General features: G+C 37.9%; 3 protein-coding genes across 8 annotated transcripts in view; 1 reads left to right on the forward strand and 2 right to left on the reverse strand.

Moving 5' to 3' along the window:
• LOC106954996 (gastrula zinc finger protein XlCGF46.1-like) overlaps positions 1–6,670 on the reverse strand; it is a 35,611-nt gene extending 28,941 nt beyond the window's left edge. The window contains exons 1-3 of one of the 5 annotated variants that reach the window (XM_015044900.1): positions 6,253–6,402; positions 4,775–4,894; positions 3,987–4,407 (exon numbers count right to left, since the gene is read on the reverse strand). In XM_015044900.1, coding sequence (XP_014900386.1) covers positions 3,987–4,407; positions 4,775–4,894; positions 6,253–6,352 — 641 coding nt within the window. In that variant the 5' untranslated portion in view covers positions 6,353–6,402. Of the gene's footprint in view, positions 1–1,838; positions 4,408–4,774; positions 4,895–6,252; positions 6,403–6,458 lie in introns of those variants that run through there. The other 4 variants (XM_015044893.1, XM_015044894.1, XR_001426480.1 and 1 more) reach the window with 4 other exon arrangements.
• An 817-nt stretch (positions 6,671–7,487) lies between these two features.
• LOC106954999 (gastrula zinc finger protein XlCGF57.1-like) lies at positions 7,488–13,760 on the reverse strand. Of its 2 annotated transcripts, XM_015044909.1 has the most exons (6): positions 13,486–13,760; positions 12,843–13,068; positions 8,253–11,904; positions 8,128–8,183; positions 7,945–8,032; positions 7,488–7,862 (listed from the first exon to the last, which is right to left on the reverse strand). In XM_015044909.1, the coding sequence occupies exons 2-3, from the start codon at positions 12,952–12,954 to the stop codon at positions 10,334–10,336; spliced, it is 1,683 nt and encodes a 560-aa protein (XP_014900395.1). In that variant the 5' UTR covers positions 12,955–13,068; positions 13,486–13,760; the 3' UTR covers positions 7,488–7,862; positions 7,945–8,032; positions 8,128–8,183; positions 8,253–10,333. The 2 variants fall into 2 exon arrangements, with proteins under 2 accessions (XP_014900395.1, XP_014900394.1); XM_015044908.1 differs by having other exon boundaries at positions 7,488–8,032.
• Positions 13,761–15,530: 1,770 nt separating this feature from the next.
• Positions 15,531–19,179, forward strand: LOC106955004 (gastrula zinc finger protein XlCGF57.1-like). The gene is made up of 2 exons (XM_015044918.1): positions 15,531–15,724; positions 16,242–19,179. The coding sequence occupies exon 2, from the start codon at positions 16,298–16,300 to the stop codon at positions 17,813–17,815; it is 1,518 nt and encodes a 505-aa protein (XP_014900404.1). The 5' UTR covers positions 15,531–15,724; positions 16,242–16,297; the 3' UTR covers positions 17,816–19,179.
• The last annotated feature ends 310 nt before the right edge of the window (positions 19,180–19,489 follow it).

A 19,489-nucleotide genomic window follows, 5' to 3' on the forward strand; every position in this document is an offset into this window, starting at 1 on the left:
TATCAAGCGCTTCGAAATAATAGGCCATTTTCTGAGCAACTGTTTCAAAGTGGCTCAGTGATTCAGGGACCGTCGGTTTCACCATTACTAGGTTAAATAGACTGTGAATCAAAAACTCACACTCATACAAAACCCAGTGGACCCAAGTTGTTCTTACAGCAAATGGAAAGAAAACCTTTGAATTGTTCATTACTGTGAGCTATTGGTACAGAGTGTGGTTTTTTTCACTGTATAATTTACACATAAAAAACAAAAACAAAAAGCTACGTTCAAATACCAAGAATCAATTTTGTTTTCTTTAAAAATCAAATGACGACTTATAAGTTCTTTTTTAGTTTTACTAATATACTAAACTTTTCCTTACTTTTTCAAACCCTCTCTATAAATCTTTATGACAGTCTAAAATGTTCTATGGTTTCTTCCATTACATTTCCCTGTATTGTGCTTTTAAATTTTAAAAATATAGTTTTAAATCCTGCATATCCAAGTCTTACTCTTATTAGCCTCTCACCCTATGTATTTCTTCTCCCAGTTCTAATTTCACCTACTGCCTTTTGGATTTTATAAAACTATTTATTTTTCATCTCACCTTATTTCCAATTATGTCTTTGGATTTAGTTTAAAGACATTTCCTCCTCTGATTTGCTTGTTTTTAGTATGAAGCTGCAGATGGTATTTTGACTCTTCTTTTTTGTTTGCCATGTTGTCTGCACTTTCATTTCATTTTACTCAAATGAAATAACTTTTATGTGGTACCCACACAAATGTTATTGTTAAACCCAATATTATCTATTCCAAATAAAGTATGTAGTATGTATAATAAAATATCGGTGATACTCTCTGAATTATTATGTTTCAAACTCAATAATGCAGTTGCAATATATTTTTTTAAATTTTGTTAACTTGTGCTCTGCTAATTTCATGCTCTAAACACAATGTTAGATCATCGGCATTCCTCTCCTTTCAAAATCATGATTAATCTATTATTAATCATTTTTTTATTACATTACATATACTTGATGTTAAAGCAATTAACAAGTAGTTTTCCGGTTTTGTGTTGTGATTCACATTAAGGACCGCAGGATTTTGATCAGGCATCTTCACACCCACACGCTGCCTTGTGTCTCACTGCTGCCATCTGATGGACTTATTAAGATCCTACAACATTCAGATTTTCTTAACCCCCCTGTTTTGTTGCGGGTCAAATTGACCCGTTTAAAAAATATATTTTTTGTTCCAGTGGTCAAACTCTAGACACACTGAATGGACACTCGGCACAAGTGGGTGGAAAACATAAATACTCTCTGCATGACTCATTTGTCTTGATTTTAATCAGCGGGTCAATTTGACCCAGAAAAGAATATGTGTCTCAAGTTCATTATAAACGTCACCCCTTGAAAACAAACAAAAAATGTAATATAAAAAAAATCTACAAAAAGTCAATTTCAAGGATATTTATTGTTTGTTTGTTTTTTTTGTGTGTGTGTGTTTAAGTTTTTTTAGTGGGCATAAAAAAATTAAATGACAAAAAAATAAATAAATCATTGCACAAATATTGATTGAAATGATTAGTATTGGAGTTGAAAATCAGATGCAAAAATGTTTTGGTTTCTGACACTGTTGCATGGTTAAACACTCCAAGGGTCAAATTGACCCAGGAACATTATTGCTGTACCTCAGAAATGAACATAACAGGAGTTAAAAGGGACTGGACTAAAAACTGAGACATATGTACAGCTACATCTAAAAGAACGTTAACATATCTTTCAGGAATTTAATATTTTTGACTGTTATTTCAGAGAGTGATACTTTTATTATCTAGATTTCTTACACAAAGTGAAGTTTTTCAATCCTTTATTTCTTGTAATTGTTACATTTATGGCTTACAGATCACGAAAACACAAAACTCAGTGTCTCCGAAAAGTAGAAAAACATTTCAATATTGAAAATTCGTTGTGTCACACTCTAATCACTGAATTAACTTGACAACCATCCACAAAGGTTTCCTGAGCCTCTAAATGGATTCTCAGTCTGAGTCAGTGAGCTACACAATCACAGGGAGAACTGCTGACTGAACAGATGTTCAGAAAAACAAACATTGAAACCATCCACAGGGAGGGTAAACCACAAAAAGTCACTGCTAAAGAAGCTGTTTATTCAGAGTGCTGTATCCAAGTATATTCATATGAAACTGATTGTAAAGAAAATCTGGTTTGAAAATATGCACTGGTAACCGATAACTGTTGAATGGATTTATTTATTTATTTTTACATAAAATCCATTCAATAACTGATTTGTAAGCCTTGAGTCAGCACATCAAGATCCACTACGGACAAATTCATTGACAACTTTTCACAGAAGATTGTGTATAAAACAGAATTTTTATCTTTGTTACTGTGATTTCTCCTGTGTGTATGACCTCAGTTGTGTTTTTCCATAAATGAGCCTAGAGGCCAACGATGCTCAACTGTTAACAAAAATATCAACTCTTCTGGTATGAATCCTTACATCATGTCAGCCAGACACTTTACTGACCAAGACCTCTACTTAGAACAAAAAAAAAAAGACATAAAATAAATGTAAAAATAAGGCAATTATTCTACATTTTTTGTAACATTTTGTGCTTCATACACCTTACTGAAACAATAAATTCATTTTTTATGCACTTGTTAAAAATAGAAATAATACAGAATATAAATGAACACAATAAAATTAACATACACTAGATGCTCGGCCAGACATATCGGGACAATGAGCTGCCAAAATCATTTTATCACAGAACAGAGGCAGTTTTCCCCATTATTTGCTAATACCAGACACTGCTCTGCTCACGATGAAGCAAAGAGATCATGTCAAACTCAACATGTCAAAGCTAATCTTGGTCAAAAGGAAGCAAAATAATCTGAACTGCTGTGGCGTTTGTACAGAAAGTCTTTCCAAACGAATTCTCAGTATGAAATCTCTGTTTACTGTGAATCCTCAGTTTGTGATTCCTCAGATTTTCCGCTCGTGTAAACAACTTAAAACACAGATCGCAACTAAATGGTTTCTCTCCTGTGTGCATAAGCATGTGACTTTTTAGATACCGCTTCTGGACAAACCTCCTTCCACATTCCTCACAAGCGAAGTTTCCCTTCCCAGCCACCACTTTTTCCTCCTTCTGATGAATCTGCATATGTTTAACAAGGCGACTCTTAAGGACAAACTTTTTATCACATTGATCACATGACAACTGATTCTCCCCAGTGTGGAGTCTAACATGCAGGAGTAAACTTTGTTTCCGTGTAAAAGTGGCGCCACAATACCCACAGACAAACGGTTTTAAATTTGAGTGGGTTATCATGTGGCTTTTTAGAACATCCTTAAGTCTGAAGCATCTGCCACAGTCGGTGCACCTAAATGGTTTTTCCCCTTTATGGATCGTCATGTGGGCCGTCAGAGATCCATTTGAGGTAAACTTCTTATCACATACCTCACACTGAAATGGTTTCTCTCCTGTGTGGCAAGTCATGTGAACTTGAAGGCCGGGCTTCCGGGTAAACCTTTTGCCACATTTATCACAGACAAAGGGTCTTTCTCCCATGTGGGGTCTATGGTGAGTTTTCAAATGACACCGACTGTGAAAGATTTTGCCGCAATCTTCACAAACAGTTGATTTTTCACAGCGATAGATTCTCACATGACATTTAAGAGCACCTAGTTTCTGAAATGTTTTACCACAATCGTCACAAGAAAATGATTTTCTGCCTGGTTCGAGTCCCATCTGTGCATCACTGTTTTGCTTCCCTCTAGAGTGATTCTTCTCAACCGAGCAGCTGGAAGACTTTTCTCCTGAATGACCTGCCATATGTTTCTGGAACATCTGCTTCCTCACAAACTGTTTAAAGTGGTCAGTGCAGTTGAAGGATTTTTGGGCAGCTTTACGTCCCACTTTGCTGTTTACACCCGACTGACGTGTTCTGGGTTCCCTCCAATCTTCATCACTGTCTTCATTTTCAGATTCAGAACCTGATAGATTATCATCTTCGCTCTCATCACCGACTTCAGTCTCAAAAGAGGCTGAATAACTTTCTTCAGTATTTGGCTGTAAATAAGTACTTGAATCCAGCTCTCTGTTGGGTTCTGGTCCTCCACTGATCTCTCCATCAGGTTCTGTCTTCACCTTTGCAGCTGAGCTGCTGGTTGGAGCTTCTGTCTCTCTGCTGTCTTCACTTTTGATGCGATGAACTTTTGACAATTGAGGCTTCTCTTCTTTCTCATTCTTCACAGTAAGATGCTCTACCTCCTGACTGATCCACTGTTCCTCTTCTTCCTTCTTCACCTGGAAAGATGTGAGGTTCTGCTGGTCCAAACTGGAAATGCTGAGATCAGGAACCTCTTCTTTAACCACCCACAGTTGCTGACTTCCTGGAGCAAACACATAGACCTCTTGGTTAGATTTTCTACCAAAGTCTGTTTATTGTGAAAAACAAAAACAATGTTTTATGGTAGAATTGCTGTGCCTATAAAACATGCAAAAGCATGAAAATATACTGACAGTTCCGTAACCTGGAACCTCCACAAACTATTGGACCAATGAGTAGAAAGATGGACAATGTAACGTAGTAAACTGGCTCAGATTTTTCAGCAACTTGTAAAACCGCTTGAAATTTAAAACCAGAATAACTTTACTGTGTCCACGTTAGAAGCAAAAGTCTTAATTTCATTTTGAATTAAACTTGCTTTTTTAGAAATAAAGGGTATACACAGACATACACAGCATAAGACAAACGACCTTTTCTCCCGGACTGAAGTTTGTTTAAAACCAGTAAAGGAGGTCTGAGATTCTGCTGGTCCAAACTGGAACTGCTCAGATCAGGAACCTCTTCTTTAATCACCAACGGCTGCTGCTCTTCTGCAGGAAACACAAAAACATATTGTTTACATTTCACTCCAAGATCTGTGTATTGTAGAAAGTACTATTTCCACATTTTGATGTTTAGGGGATTAGTGTTCGTGAACTTGACCGCAGGTCTTACTTATATTGTGTAACTCCCAGCTCTAACATTTTGTCTCTCTCTCTACCTTCCTAGTTGTCTTTTCAGCTGCTCTCTCTTGTCTCTTTACCCCTTTGGTTTCCTCTGCTTCATCTCTTCCACCTGATAACTCAGGGCTAACAGGAAAAACATACTTGTAGGCACGGAAAGCTATTCAGGAAGAAACTGAGATTAACTACAGATCTGTTCCTTTTAATATTCTTTTCTATCTGTCATCATAGCTGCATCTGTGGCTCTTGTGTCTTTTGTTGTTCTCATCTTTCTCAGTTGCATCTCCCTCCATTGTAACAAATTTGTTGAAAAGGGAAGAAAAAAAATGGTTAAATTACTCACATGACCTCTCTTTGCTGAGCCAGCATCAGAGATAATTTAAACTAATTCCATTTCTCCATTTTGTTGCTCTTTCACTATCATTAGGTTGCGTCATTAATCCTAGTGGTGCCTCATTCTTGTCTCTTGCCTCAGTCTCTTTGCCCCCAGACCCCATCTGTGGTTAATCTCTTTCCTGAATAATTGTTTAGAATTACATCAGCTAGTTTTAAGAAGATCATTTAGGGAATGGAGGATTGATCCTATCAAAATTGGCAATATAGAACTAAAGGTTTTAAGTAATTAATGTGTATCCCCTCCAACAAAAGACTCCCTAATTAGATTTTTCAGAAGCTTGATTTAAAAAAAAAAAAAAAAAAAAGTTATATGATGTTCAAGGTGTGCCTGTAAAAATTTATCACACTGCTAAAGGCAGCCGGTGCTGGCTTCTTGAAACCAAATACCCAGGGTATGTCCAAACTTATGCTGCATTCCAGTTACCTGGGAAGTGGGAACTCGGAGGTGGCTTTTACGTCAGACACGAGGTAACCGCAATCTTGTTAAGAAGTCGGAATTTCAACATGGCGACGCCCATGAACGTCTGTTTGCAATAGCTGTTACAAACACTACTTTTAATTTCTCCAGCTTACAGTTGCAAGCGGTACATGTAACATTGATTTTAGACGCACTTCTACATGCGTGTCTTGTCAAATAAGCATGTTTCCACCACAGCTTACTGTTGTTGATGCGAGGACCGGCCATGTTGAAAAACGAGAAATCCACCTCACAAATAGTAACTACGGATAGTGGGAGTCGCTCCCAGTTTCTCAGTGGAAAATCAGACCTCCGAGGGCGACTGGGAAGTCGGACTTTCCCAGTTCCGAGTGCAACTGGAACGCAGCATTACCCCTGAAGTTTCTTGAAGTGTTCACCAATTCCGCTTCCTGAAACGGACCCCTGGCGACATCTGGCTGTTTATGTCTGTCGTTGTAGGTCTCAGTATACATATTTGACGCCAGAGCACCCCAGTAAACAGCTATTTCCTGTTTACTTCATGCTTCCATCGATTCTAATGATCAAATCTAAATCTAATGCGTAGATTTAGTGATTTACCTTCACTCTCTTCCTTCACAGAGTCAACGTAGCTGCACTGTTTTCCAGACCTGCAGCTTTCCATCGTAATCCTGGTCCTCTCACGCCTCTGATGTTCTTGCTGTGATGGAAAACTGTATTAGACTGAGAATCGAAAGGCTCACACATAAGACACCGACATCCGGTAGATTCAAAAAGCTCTTCTGCTTTTTTTTTCTCGGCGGTTGGCAAGAAAACCGAAGATGTGCCTTACCGCCACCTACTGGTATGAAGTGTGAATCACTTGTATAATTTCTACAATTTTTTTTTCTTTCCTTAAAAAATTGAGTTGTATACGTTTCCAGTTAATTCTGAGTGTATCTGAACTTTTACTTAATTTTTTCAGACTTCTCATATCTTCTCTCATATTTATAACAGTCTACTATAACTCGTTCGACAAGAAAAATGAGAAAACCCTCTCCAGATGCTTCATCAGTGCACTGTAATTGAAATATGCTTACAATGTGTCCACATCACAAGGGTGGCCATCCTCAAACCTGTGCAAAATATTGCAAGATGCATTTGCATGCAATACCCACTGCTTCAAGATTCATGCAGTAGAAAGTTAATTTGCTGTGGAAACAGTAAGTCAGCTTGACTTACCCAAGTGAAAACTTGGCTGGCAAGTCAAGTTTTCTGCTGTCAGTGGATTTGTGCTCTAATTTCCCAAATTGATGCCTTGTACCAAATTTCTAAGCTTCAGGTTGGCTTTGAACTAATCTGAAGCTTGTACAGGAAACGGGTACAGACCAATTAAAAGTTCACCCAACTTGTCATAACAATGGTTGAAATCAGGTCACAAATTTCTCATTGCCTGACCATTTAGAAACCTCATCTCAGGTTTCTGAAACTACGTTTTACTCAACTCCTAGTTATTTTTTTGAGTTTGAAGTACCATGCATTTAAAAAAAAAAAAAAAAAAAAAACCCTGGTCACAACCAAGAACTTCATAACTTAAGCATAAACCTTAAGGTCTATGCTTAAATTTCACTGAACAGAGCAAGAGAAAAATACAGAGGCGAGATCAAGTTTTATTTTCAAAATAATTTTTTAAGAGTCAATTCTGTAGCTTCTTGCAGGAAACAGAAGTTAGTATCGCATTAGGATGTCGAGTAGTCCACTGCAGCAAGTCTGTACCTCAGATCTTCTGGTGCTCTTTAGACCCACTGCCTGGGTGCTGTGGGGCTCCAGGTACAGGGATGTGGTCAAATGTATCCTGGGTGTATTTGGAGTCAGAGGGGAAGTCTCTTGCCGGTACTCGCTGTGAATGATGAGGGATGAAGGGTTCACAGGGCGCGATGCAGCCATTCCCTGAGGAACGCTCCACTGAGCCTGGAGGAGAGGACGACTTCTGTGGGGGTCCAGGCTCAGCATGTCAGCGATCATCTGAAAAATATGTGCATCCTTTGCAGGTGAACAGTCCACATCAGAACCAGCATCAACAACAGAGGAGACACCAACAGCAGACCTAAAGCCAGCACTGGACCCAGTACCATCAGAGCCAAAATCAACTGAAACACCACTAGTAGTAGAGCCAGCTTGGGGGACTCTTTGATCTGCGGTGAAGGGAAAAAAGAAAATAAAAATATATATTCAGATAACAGTTATTCAGGTGGAGGCATTCACAAGAAGAAAAAAATGGCATCATTACCTTTCCTGACAGGAACACAGGCTCCAAAGCTGAACAACAGGCAAATCCAGGAATTTCTGTTCAAACATGAAAGTTCAGTGAAGACACAGAAACATTAACAAGAGGTCATATAGAGGAAAACGTACCTAAAAACACACTGCTGCTGCTGCATGTTGCTCTCTGCAAAGAGCAGACAAAGCCTTGTGTTGTAACTACTCTGCTGCTGCAGCTGAGTTTATATTAGAGGCTCAGCTGCTTTAATCATTCTGACCATGCTCACCTGAAGCCCTGCAGATCCACGACTTATGCTCAGTTTAATTAGTGCTGTTTATGGGAATCACTTAAGATCTACAAACCTTTATTTGATCAATCAGAGACGCTTATAAAAATATATATTTTCTACAATTGTGACACAAACAGCTTGAAGCCACAGAAAGGTTTTTACATTAAACACTAGGTCTACCATTAAAAGTGAGTTCATTTACTTTGCATATATAGCTTTTGTGTATTTGTGCAGCTCATTTTTCTAATAAGGCAAAGAGAGAGAGAGAAAAACAACAATTTCCACTTGCAGATACCTTTTTTTTGCAAGCAAAAACCTCCATGTTCTGACAAAATATAATTTACAAATTAAAGTCCAACCATCTGGTCTTGATTCATTCATTCCAGTGACTGACATGGGTTTCTAGATGTCTTCCTTTCCAGTGACGTTTTTCTATTTATTCTGCAAGATCCAGACATGGCTTCCACATCATTTAACTTCTCCAGGACTTTTAGCAGGAAAACACCTATTTGCTTTACTTCTCAATGTTCGCCCTCTAGTGTCATCCTTTAACTATGATGTTGAGTCAAACAAATATTTGTGTATACAGTCAAAACCATACATACACCGAATAAAAAGACAAATACGTTTTAATTTCCAGTGAAAGAGAAAGGGGAAATTAAAAACCCACAGAAAAAACATAGGAGTCCCACTGATCTGAAGAAACTGATGAAACTGCTTGGTATCCCATAGATTAAATACACACTAAAGGTCAGGAATAATTCAGTCAAGATGCAAATTTAATTTAACTCCACTGGAGTGTACAATGAAACAAGTCCAACAGATCCAGGCTCAACATGTCAACTCAAAGATAAGGTGCACCGCAGCAACGGCTCTGATGCTTTCTTGCTAGAAATGTTCAAGACAAATATTTACAGAATTGTTGAATTTAGGGAGATTTAAGGCAGCATTAATGCCTTGGAAAGCATGAAGAGGAACAATTAAAGGAATTAAGACAAACATTGTTCCTGTGATCAAGACAAGAAGAATGCTGCAGAAAACGTTTTGGTAGCACAAATCTGCAAGGAACCTACAAACCCACAATCACAAATACAGGAAAAACCCAGAAAGATTGGAAGGATCTACCATTGTTTCTTTGGATAGCATTTTTTATTAGTTGAGTGATTCATTAATATAACACTGGAAATAAACAATATTTCATTTGGGAGTAAATTTAATTAGGTTTGACGTTTCACATTTTAACACAGAAAACCTAAAGCTTAGAGTCTTTGTAATGGAAAACAGAGTAACATCTAATGATCCTTCATTGACTTCAGTTGTGACGTTCACAGAAACCTCACAAAGGAAGGCATCCATGTGTGATGCAAAAATCACTCTAAGACAAATAATTAGAAGTCTGTGGGTTTGTGAGCAAAAACGTCCAAGCCCATTCCAACCTTTTATTAATCTAACACGTTTGGATGTGAGCCCTGTTGGGTAGAGTGGACTGATTATTGACCTATCTGTGAAAACAAGAGTTCAACTTCTACAACACTATGCACAAATCAAATGAGTGAAATATATATGCATCAACACATATTTCTTGTTGGTTAATCGTCACAGGCCTTTAAGTTGAGACGGTTCACTATTTCTGATTGCAACTGTAGATACATTTTCTTAGAAAATTTAAAATTAAAGGTCTAACGGCATATACAGTCCAGCATTTTTATCACATTAAAAGTTTCCAAGTATATTTTTTGTATACCTATTGAAATAAAACTGAAATCCAGAGTACTGTCAGTTTTAATAAAAGGAAAGGTAAAGAGCCCTGGAGGGGAGGGGGGTTGTTCATAATATTTCATCTCACTTGAAGTAAATTGATAATATGATCTTTTGTTATTAAGCTATATGAGAAATATGACTACATTCTAATAAAAGCCCAACAAGGCACTTTAAACATGCTGGTCATGAACGTGATGATTTCTCTAACTGGATGCACGCGTGTTTCTTCATGTTTGAGATTCGAACAAATCTTCTGCCACAATTGTTGCACCTATAGGGTTTTTCTCCTTCGTGGGAACTCATGTGTGCTCTAAGCTCCGCTGTCGTACCAAATCTTTGACCACAGACATCACAGCCAAACTGCTTTTCCCCCGGGTGGATGCTCATGTGTCGACTGAGAGTTGAGTTCTGAGTAAACCTTTTACCACAAACACTGCAGCCAAACAGCTTCTCTCCTGTGTGGACATTCGTATGCCTCCTCAGAGTTGAATTCTGAGTAAATCTTTTACCGCAAATATCGCAAGCAAATGGCTTCTCTCCAGTGTGGGTGCTCATGTGTGCCAGAAGATTTGCAGATTTGGTAAAGATTTTACCACAAACTTCACAGTCAGTTGGTTTGATGTGAGTGTTCATATGCTCCTCAAGATTTTCGGTTGAAGTAAATCTTTGACCACACACTTCACAATTGTATGGCCTTTCCCCTGTGTGGACGTCCATGTGTCTCCTAAGAATAGAGCTTTGAGTGAATCTTTTATCACAAATATGACAGCTAAATGGTTTCTTTCCTGTGTGGAGTGTTATATGTGCCCGGAGATTTGCTCTTTTGTTAAATCTTTTTCCGCAGACGTCACAGCTGAATGGTTTCTCTCCGGTATGGACGCTCAGATGTGCTCTAAGATTTGAGGTTGTTGCGAGTCTTTTACCACAAACGTAGCAGCTAAGTCGCTTCTCTCCTGTGTGGACAGTCATGTGTGTCTTTAGTGCTGAACTCTGGCTAAATCTTTTACCGCAAATATCGCAGACAAACGGCTTCTCGCCTGTGTGCACCAGCCTGTGCCGCAGGAGATTTGCATTCTGGGTAAATCGCTTCCCACAGTCGTCACAGCCGTACGGTTTCTCCCCTGTATGCACTCGTAAATGTGTTTTGAGATTGAACTTTGAATCAAACTGCTTATTGCACACAGAACAGCTGAAGGTGATTTTCACAGAGTTCCCTCCTGCACCATATTTTCCCCCTGACACTGATGCATATGGATTATAGTCTCCATCTTCAATTTCAAGTTCAGAATCAGAAGACTTCTGCCAGTACTCATCATCACTGGCTTCGGTTTTAGTAGAGTTGGATGAGTCTAAAGCCTTTTCATCCGTCTTTGGCTGCACACGACCAGGTTGATCTGGATCTGTTGAGGGTTCTGGTCCCTCACAGTCCTCTTCATCACTTTCTGTTTTTATCTGTTCGGTTGACCTTCTGGTGGGAAGTTCTGGTTCTCTGGTCTCTTCAGTTTTGACCTGAAGAAGTTCTGAGAACTGAGCTTTTTCTTCTCCACCTTCACTTTTCACAGTAACCATCATAAGGGGGAATTCATTGATATCTGTTTCCAGTTCCTCATTAAGCTGCTTCTCCCCCTGACTGATCCTGAGTTCCTCTTTTTCCTCTTTTATCTGAGCCGGCTCTGAATGGCATTGGTCCAAATTAGTGTTCCGGGAAACCTCTTCTTTGATTACAATTTGCTGCCGATCGTCTTCAAGTAACACTAAAACAGACAAACAGCAGAGGAAAAAAGATTAGCTGACATCAAACTACCTTAACATTTAACTTGACTATATTTGAAATATTACTGTCAACAGCCTTATTCCAGATTCTGTAAATTTTACACACTTTTTCAAAACAGTCAGTGGATTGTGGTGGCCTCAGAGCATTGGGGGATGAGGCATCATTTCATAGACATGGATGGTCTTTATTGTAACACAGTTCTAAACTTCTCTTATGTTCATGCGCGTCAGATAATACACACTAGCAAATATTATCTGCAAGTGTGCCTTGCAGAAATTTGCAAGACAAACATCAAAACAATAGAACTGCTGATTTGTGAAGTCATTATACATGAAAATGTATGCAGTATGTCCAGTGGCAGAGGCAAAAGTAGATACAGTAACCACAATAAAATATGAATCATTTATTTTACCACTCAATCTCAAAGGATAAGTATTCTATATATCAAGATGTTTTCTTGTGTCTATATGGCCATAGCTGCTTTAGAATTGTTTAGCTAAGAGATGCTATTCAGATTTATTCTTCAATCTGATTTAAAACTGTAAGCCTCAGATAAACAAACCATTGATGGGATGACAGAGACACCTAAAGGGAATAAGTGAGTATGATCTGTGTGTGTCTGAGCATAACCTGATATACTCGACTCCCCAATGAAGAGATGCTACATGGGTATCTTAGATTCATGAGGCCACCGACTGCTACAATGTTATAATAGTGCAGAAAACATAAAGTCTTTATAGAAAAGATTGTTGTCTGCTTATGAAGTGCTTAATAGATTGTGCTGCAGTTATTAGTCCAGGCAATATATAAAGATGCATGATGAGGATTAATGAAATTCTGAGCTAAAGAGTAATAAACAAACTGTGATGTCGGCAAGGATTTGCAGCATCATTAAAACTACTTAATTATACCACTTACTGAGATCTTTGTTGTCTTGTGTTTCCTCCTCTAGTTCTGATATGGATGCTGCAGGAGGTTCCAAGCTGATCCCTCCAGCTTCATTTGCTTCAAGCTTCATCATTTCAGACATCCTCGCTCCACTTGGGATTCTTCTTTTGTTGTTTATAAAAGATATTTCAAAAATTTAGACTTTAGAGCATCCAGCATGGATCCACTTCTGCTGCTTTAGGAAGGATGCCTGGAACTGTAAAAACACAATTTAAGTTCATGTTGGCTCTTTCCACTCCCAATATGGCGGACGCTTTGACGTACTGGACCAGCGTACAGCTCGTCCAAGCGGGAGTTCAGTTACTTTCATGTTAAGTTTTACTTACAAGATCAACTGATTTACATTTAACTAAACTTTTTAATTAAAGCTATAGTAAAAATGTATCTTAAGTAGAAAGAAGACCATACCGCCAACGACTAATTAATTTTAGATGTAATTTTGATCAGGCATCGCTTTTTACACACCTATACTTTTTATTTGGTTCTTCTAAATTCACAAACAGAAAAATCACAACGATTGGAGAACCACTCAGCTCCATCTATTTCCATCAGGCAGCTATGATAATCTGCAAATGTATGCATTCTTCAGGAAAGAAGGCCACACCGTATTTACCTGCGCTTTCTCGCTTATTCTCTCCGTTCAATCCATCAAATGAAGATTATGGGTTCTTCTGGATTTATTTAGCCTCCATCCTCCTTTGTTAATCAGCTTGTGGCCAGGGATCTCCCTGCTATGCCATTAATCTTGTCTTAAACTTCTTATACCGTTCATCATAACCTAATCTGTACAAACATCCTAACCACCTCCTCCGAAAGCACTAGCTTCGTCAGTACTACAATTATTTTGTTCCTCCGTTCTTCTCAACAAAGCACCCAATTAAAAGTTCCTACCCCTGAAATTGTATTTCTCAAAACATACGGACCTAAGTGTCTTGCAATATTATTCATAACCTTTTTCTTATTTTGTCATGTTGCAACCTTAAATGTTAATGTAAAATAAATAAATAAACAAATAAGAAAAAATTTGGACAGAAAAATAGTTTGGATTTATTGAAAAATTAATACATTTATGAAAACAAGTTTCTTTGCATATTGAGGCTGGCACTTTTTAAAAAATATGTTTATGTACTTGTTTCGATTTGTCTGATTATTTTTGTTTCGCGGTTACTCGTTTTTAGAAATTTGCTACTGTTGCTCATGTACAACCTTAGATGTGTCGGTAAGCAGTTTATTAAAACAGCTTAAACCCGGGATTGTTCTGATGTTGGTCAGACTCTCAGATAAACATTAACATCGTCCAACAGCAGCAAAATCCTACAGATGACACTAACATTGTTCTCTTGTGCATACATTTTTGTGCTTGTTGCGACTATTTTAACATCAGAACGTTTGCGGTCTGGATCAATCAGGAAAACGCAAAAAAAAACAAACAAAAAAAACACACCGTCTAGCTGTGAAAACGTATTTCCACCAGCAAATGTCACGTGTTTCCGGTAGAGCTTTTTCCAGCTGCACGCTCCTGGGTGAAACTCATATATATATATTTTTGTCTCTTCTGTGCTGCTGCCGCTGCTTTAAGTCTTTAATAAGCCAAAACTGTGTCAAATGGAGGAAGAGGTCAGATGAATAAACCCAGACTGAGCGTTAATCTTGGAGCTGCGAAGAGGGATAGAGAGAGAAAAAAATAAAGGTAAATACAATCTGGCCTTCTTTCCCTGCTCTATTCACTGATGAAGCACAAATTGTTTTGTCTGACAAATAATTTAACCCGCTGATGAAATCGCCAGGAGCTTTAAGTGGACACGCAGAGTCATTAGCAGGATCGTTAGTCCACATTTCCACTGCAAAGACTGAATTTATCTTCGACTTCCAGCGTCACAGACCTGAGAGATGTTCTACCAAACACCTTTAATAACGACAAGCTGCATCCACGTTGTACATCTTTGGGAAAGTGATCAGCAAAATAAGCATGTGTCCAGTGAAATACCTCAAGGTTTCTGTCATTGTAGACGAACCCGTTTAGCACCAAAAGATCAAAAACTGTCACAGAAAGAAAATGTAGCTTCTAACTGATGGGAAATATTAAAAATAAAATCAAAGAGATCGAGCCAGAACAGTAGTTTCTGCGTGAATGTGTGGGCTGTTTCTGTCAATTTTCTATCAAAATTCCACATGAATTAATTCATGCAGTTTTAGAAAACATTTGAATGATGATTTGCTGTCAGCGGCCATGCTAACTAGCTTGAGCATTCATGACAGACTCTGTTGTGATGAACTAATTGTAGTGTAGCAGAGAGAAAGGGGGAGGGTCTGAGCAGCACATACACCAGGAGGATTGACAGTGCTGAGATTCTCCTCCTGGTTCTGATTGATTGCTTCTGACAGAGTAGTATATTTGCTTAGTAACACAATAGGGAAAAGGCAGAGGAGCTTGATTTTGTTTAAGATTATCTATCTTATACTGTCATGACATAATGATAATCTTAATAAATATGTAAAAAAAAAGATACATTATATAGAAGTTACACAACCCAACTTTAAAGTCCCAGCCCTAATTGTGATATATACAAACATTTTGTAGATCAGTGATTTGAATGATCATGATATTCATTTCTATTTTTATTCCAGGTTCTAAATTTTTGTTGTTGTTTGTGTGAAATCAGCAGGAAATACTTCCTGAAACCTAAAGCTACAGTTCATCTCTGAGCTGCAAACAAGCATGGAGAGGGGTAAGAGAAGCAGCACACGGATGTCTGGAAAGAAAAAACATCAAGAAGACGACCCAGGGAGGGTTCTTAAGGCTGCAGCATCCACATCGGAGCCTTAGCAAACACAAACCAACAGAGATCTTAGTAAGAAAATAATTGTTTTATCAACCGAATGTCCTATCCATCCGTTTTATCTGACTAAAGCAAAGTGTTTTGAAGCAGTTCTAAGATGTTAATTGTCTAAGACGGACTGAACTCACCAAAGAGGGGAGAGTTTTAGCTTCAGTCGATGTTCTCAGAACCTAGAACCTAGCTTATTGTAATATTATGCATAGTAAAATTACTTTAATTTGGAAAGCATAGTCATCGGAGCAGCCTGTGATCAACTCACATGAAACGAAGTCCTGCCTCACACAACCTAAAGACAAAAATGCATTAGAGCAGGTACCTTACACCCCAAATTAAACTTGACCAAATTTATATAGGTTTCACACTGATCCAAGAGCAATTACAGGCAGTCTGTTGGATAAAGTATTTTGTAATTTTAGCATTTTATAGTATTTATTATTTAAATCTGTCCTAAATTATCAACAAGCCATTAACATTTTCTTTGTTTAGAAACTAGAGTAAGGTTTGATATTTGATTATACATGTATTTCAGGTCTGGTTGGACAAGAAGAAGTTCTACCGAGCTTCGGCAAGCAGAAACAAGAGACTATGGAACTGAAAGGTGAAGAAAATGAAGTCAGGATCAACCCCACTGCTGAAACTGTGAAAACTGAAGATGACGAAAAGAAACTTGAGTCTTCGCTGCTTAATCAAGTCAAAATTGAAGAAGATGTGAAGACAGAACCTTCAACCAACAGCTCTACTCGGCAGATAAAAACAGAAGGAGACCACTGTGGTGGACTGGATCCAGATAATAACTCTGATCCAAATAATAACTTAAAATTAAATTCAATTGAAAATGATTCACCATCTTCAGAAACTGATGTAAGCAGCAACGAATCTGCCGGTTCTGGATCTGAAACAAAAATCAAAGCCTCGAAGCAGACCATTGTACTTGAGCCAGGTGATGAGAAAAATGTAGCCAGTAAAACTGCTGCAATATCCTTCAGCTGCTCCGAGTGCGGTAAACAGTATCGCCACAAGTGGTCCCTTAAGAAGCACCTGGGGGTCCACTCTGGGGAAAGGCGTTTTCTCTGTAAAAATTGCTGTGAAACCTTTAGCGAATATGTGCAACTGAGGACACATATGAAAATACATGCAGATGAGAAACCTTTTCTCTGTGATATTTGTGGTAAAGGTTTTCGCAGAATGGGCGATCATAAGGCACATCTTAGAGTTCATGCTGAAGAAAAGCCACTCACTTGTAGCAAATGTGGAAAAGGATTTTATTACCAGATGAACCTTAACAAACACATGAAGGTCCACAGAGACAAACCTTTCAGCTGTGATCTGTGTGGTAAAACATTTAATGTTAAATCACGTCTTAGGATGCACATGCAAAACCACACTAAAGACAAACCGTTTAGCTGTGGGGACTGTGGGAAAAGTTTCAATTTTAAGTCACTCCTAAAGACTCATATGATCACCCATTCTGTAGAGAAACCTTTCAGTTGTGATGTTTGTGGCAAAAGGTTTCGTGCAGAAGAGCATCGTGAGACACACATGAGAATCCACACTGGAGAGAAACTTTTTGACTGCGGTTTTTGTGGTAAAAAATTTCTCCGCAGCGCAAATCTTAAGACGCACATAAGAATCCACACAGGAGAGAAACCGTTTATTTGCGATTTTTGTGGCAAGAGTTTTAATTCACAAGGGAGTCTTGTGAATCATATGGTGGTCCATGCAGCTGAGAAACCTTTTGCTTGTGATGTTTGTGGGAAAACATTTCGCCGACCAGTAGAGCTTAAAATACACACGAGGGTGCACACGGGCGAGAAGCCGTTTGGATGTGATATCTGCGGAAAACAGTTCAGTCAAAGCTCACATGCTAAGATACATATAAGAATGCACACAGGAGAAAAATCATGTGCTTGTCATGTTTGTGGGAAAGCTTTTTGCGAGCGAGGGTCTCTTTCGCAGCATATGAGAGTCCACACAGGAGAAAAACGATTTACCTGTAATGTCTGTGACATGCATTTTAATCGCAAGTATAAGCTAACAACTCACATGAAAACACATGTAGAAATTCAGTCTGATGCAGGAAAATCTAACCAAACTGGCTCATAATGACAAACTTGTGTTTGTGTCATTTTGTAGCTGTCTGAATGTGGATTTTTTTTTTAATTTGGCTTCCATTATGTTTAAAATATTAATGAGTTATCATGCCCTCAGGGTATTTTCAATAGATAAATTTTTCAGATGGACAAAAACCTACTTCCCCTGTTAGAAGGTTTTCCCTCCAGGCATTGCCTCAATGCTGTGCTCAAATATTGGACACCACATTGAAAAATCTGCATCACCTGTATATTTAAAACTAAACCAGCCAACACTTCTAATAATATTTAATAATTTATTTATATATTCTGCTGCATGCTGTTCGAGTAGGAATAATCTTTTTTGGATGCTTTCAACAGTGAAATCAAAGGTGTGTAAGATTAGACCTTCTATGATGTTCAGGCTGGAGTCCGAGGCATTTACAGACAGACTGGGAGATGTTCATATTTTCATTGAGAGGTAGTTGACATAATTGGAATTGGAATTTAAAAATTAGTGGGGAAATTGGGATTGAGTGCTTTGGAGATAAAATTGGCAGTGAAAAGGGCTGAGATGTCTTGGACACGTGAAGAAGTGGGGCAGTGGATATATTGCATAAATGATGTGAAAGGTGAAAACAGTGAGTACATAAAGGGTTTCATAAATTATCTTAAAATCTGAAAAAGTATGAATTTACCTATCATTTTCCAGATCAGGATAAATGTGAAATGGAGAATGGAAAAAATGTTTGAGTTTCCAGGGTTCAATTCTTGTTCTGTTATACTCAATTTCCAAAGTATGACACTTACTGGTTTAAAATGAATTTATATCCATTTTGTTGAAATTGCTGCTGCTAAACTGAATTTCTGTCATACGTATTGACCAGGTTGGTTTTACAGAAAATCAATTTTAGTTTGTTTTTAGGATTCAGTTCCAGGAAGAATTGGGTTTTATCTATTTCTTTATTTTTTTTTATAAGGCATTATAAATTATACCTATTTTCAAATAAAGAATATTTCAGACCAGCCAACTTATTTGCATGAGAGATTTTAAACAATTTACTGATTTTGTGATAGGCTGCTAGGATCTCTGTAGATTGCCTTTAATTCAGCCTGATGTTCACTTGTTATAGGTGGCAGAACAATAGAACAAGCTTCCCATTTCTGTCATTGTTTATTTTATCTACAGAAATCTGATCAGTCCTGGGACTGAAAAGCACACAATACACCATTTTTAATAACTGCACACAATATTATTGTCTGATGTAAATTTGCCTCTAGTCTCTTTTTACAACTTTACCTTTGTGTGAATATGCATGGTTTTACTGATCTCCAACCTGCTGCTGGTACACCTGAATTTTCCCACTGTGGGACAATAAAATATAATGTTCTTTTCAATTTCACCTACGTCTTAATTTAATTTAAGTAGTTTTGGATGAATCATACTTACATTTATTTTTTCTATGTATGTTGTTTAGGGATTGATGTTTACATTTACAATTGGTAAAAAAATAAATAAGACATTTATTTCAAAAATATAATTGTTAAACCGCTTTTAATTTTATTAAAACATAAACTGTGACGTATTTGAATACCAACTGACCGCTGTCTCCTCTCACAATATGGCGGGAGCGTCGACGTGTTTTATGTTTCAAGGGGAAAACGAGAAGAGCAGAACACAAGATGTTGCTGTGTCTAGGAGAGAGAT

Source organism: Poecilia latipinna, unplaced genomic scaffold, assembly GCF_001443285.1.
Source record: "Poecilia latipinna isolate Pla-1442-1.1 unplaced genomic scaffold, P_latipinna-1.0 Scaffold697, whole genome shotgun sequence".
NCBI classification, from domain to species: Eukaryota; Metazoa; Chordata; class Actinopteri; order Cyprinodontiformes; family Poeciliidae; genus Poecilia; species Poecilia latipinna.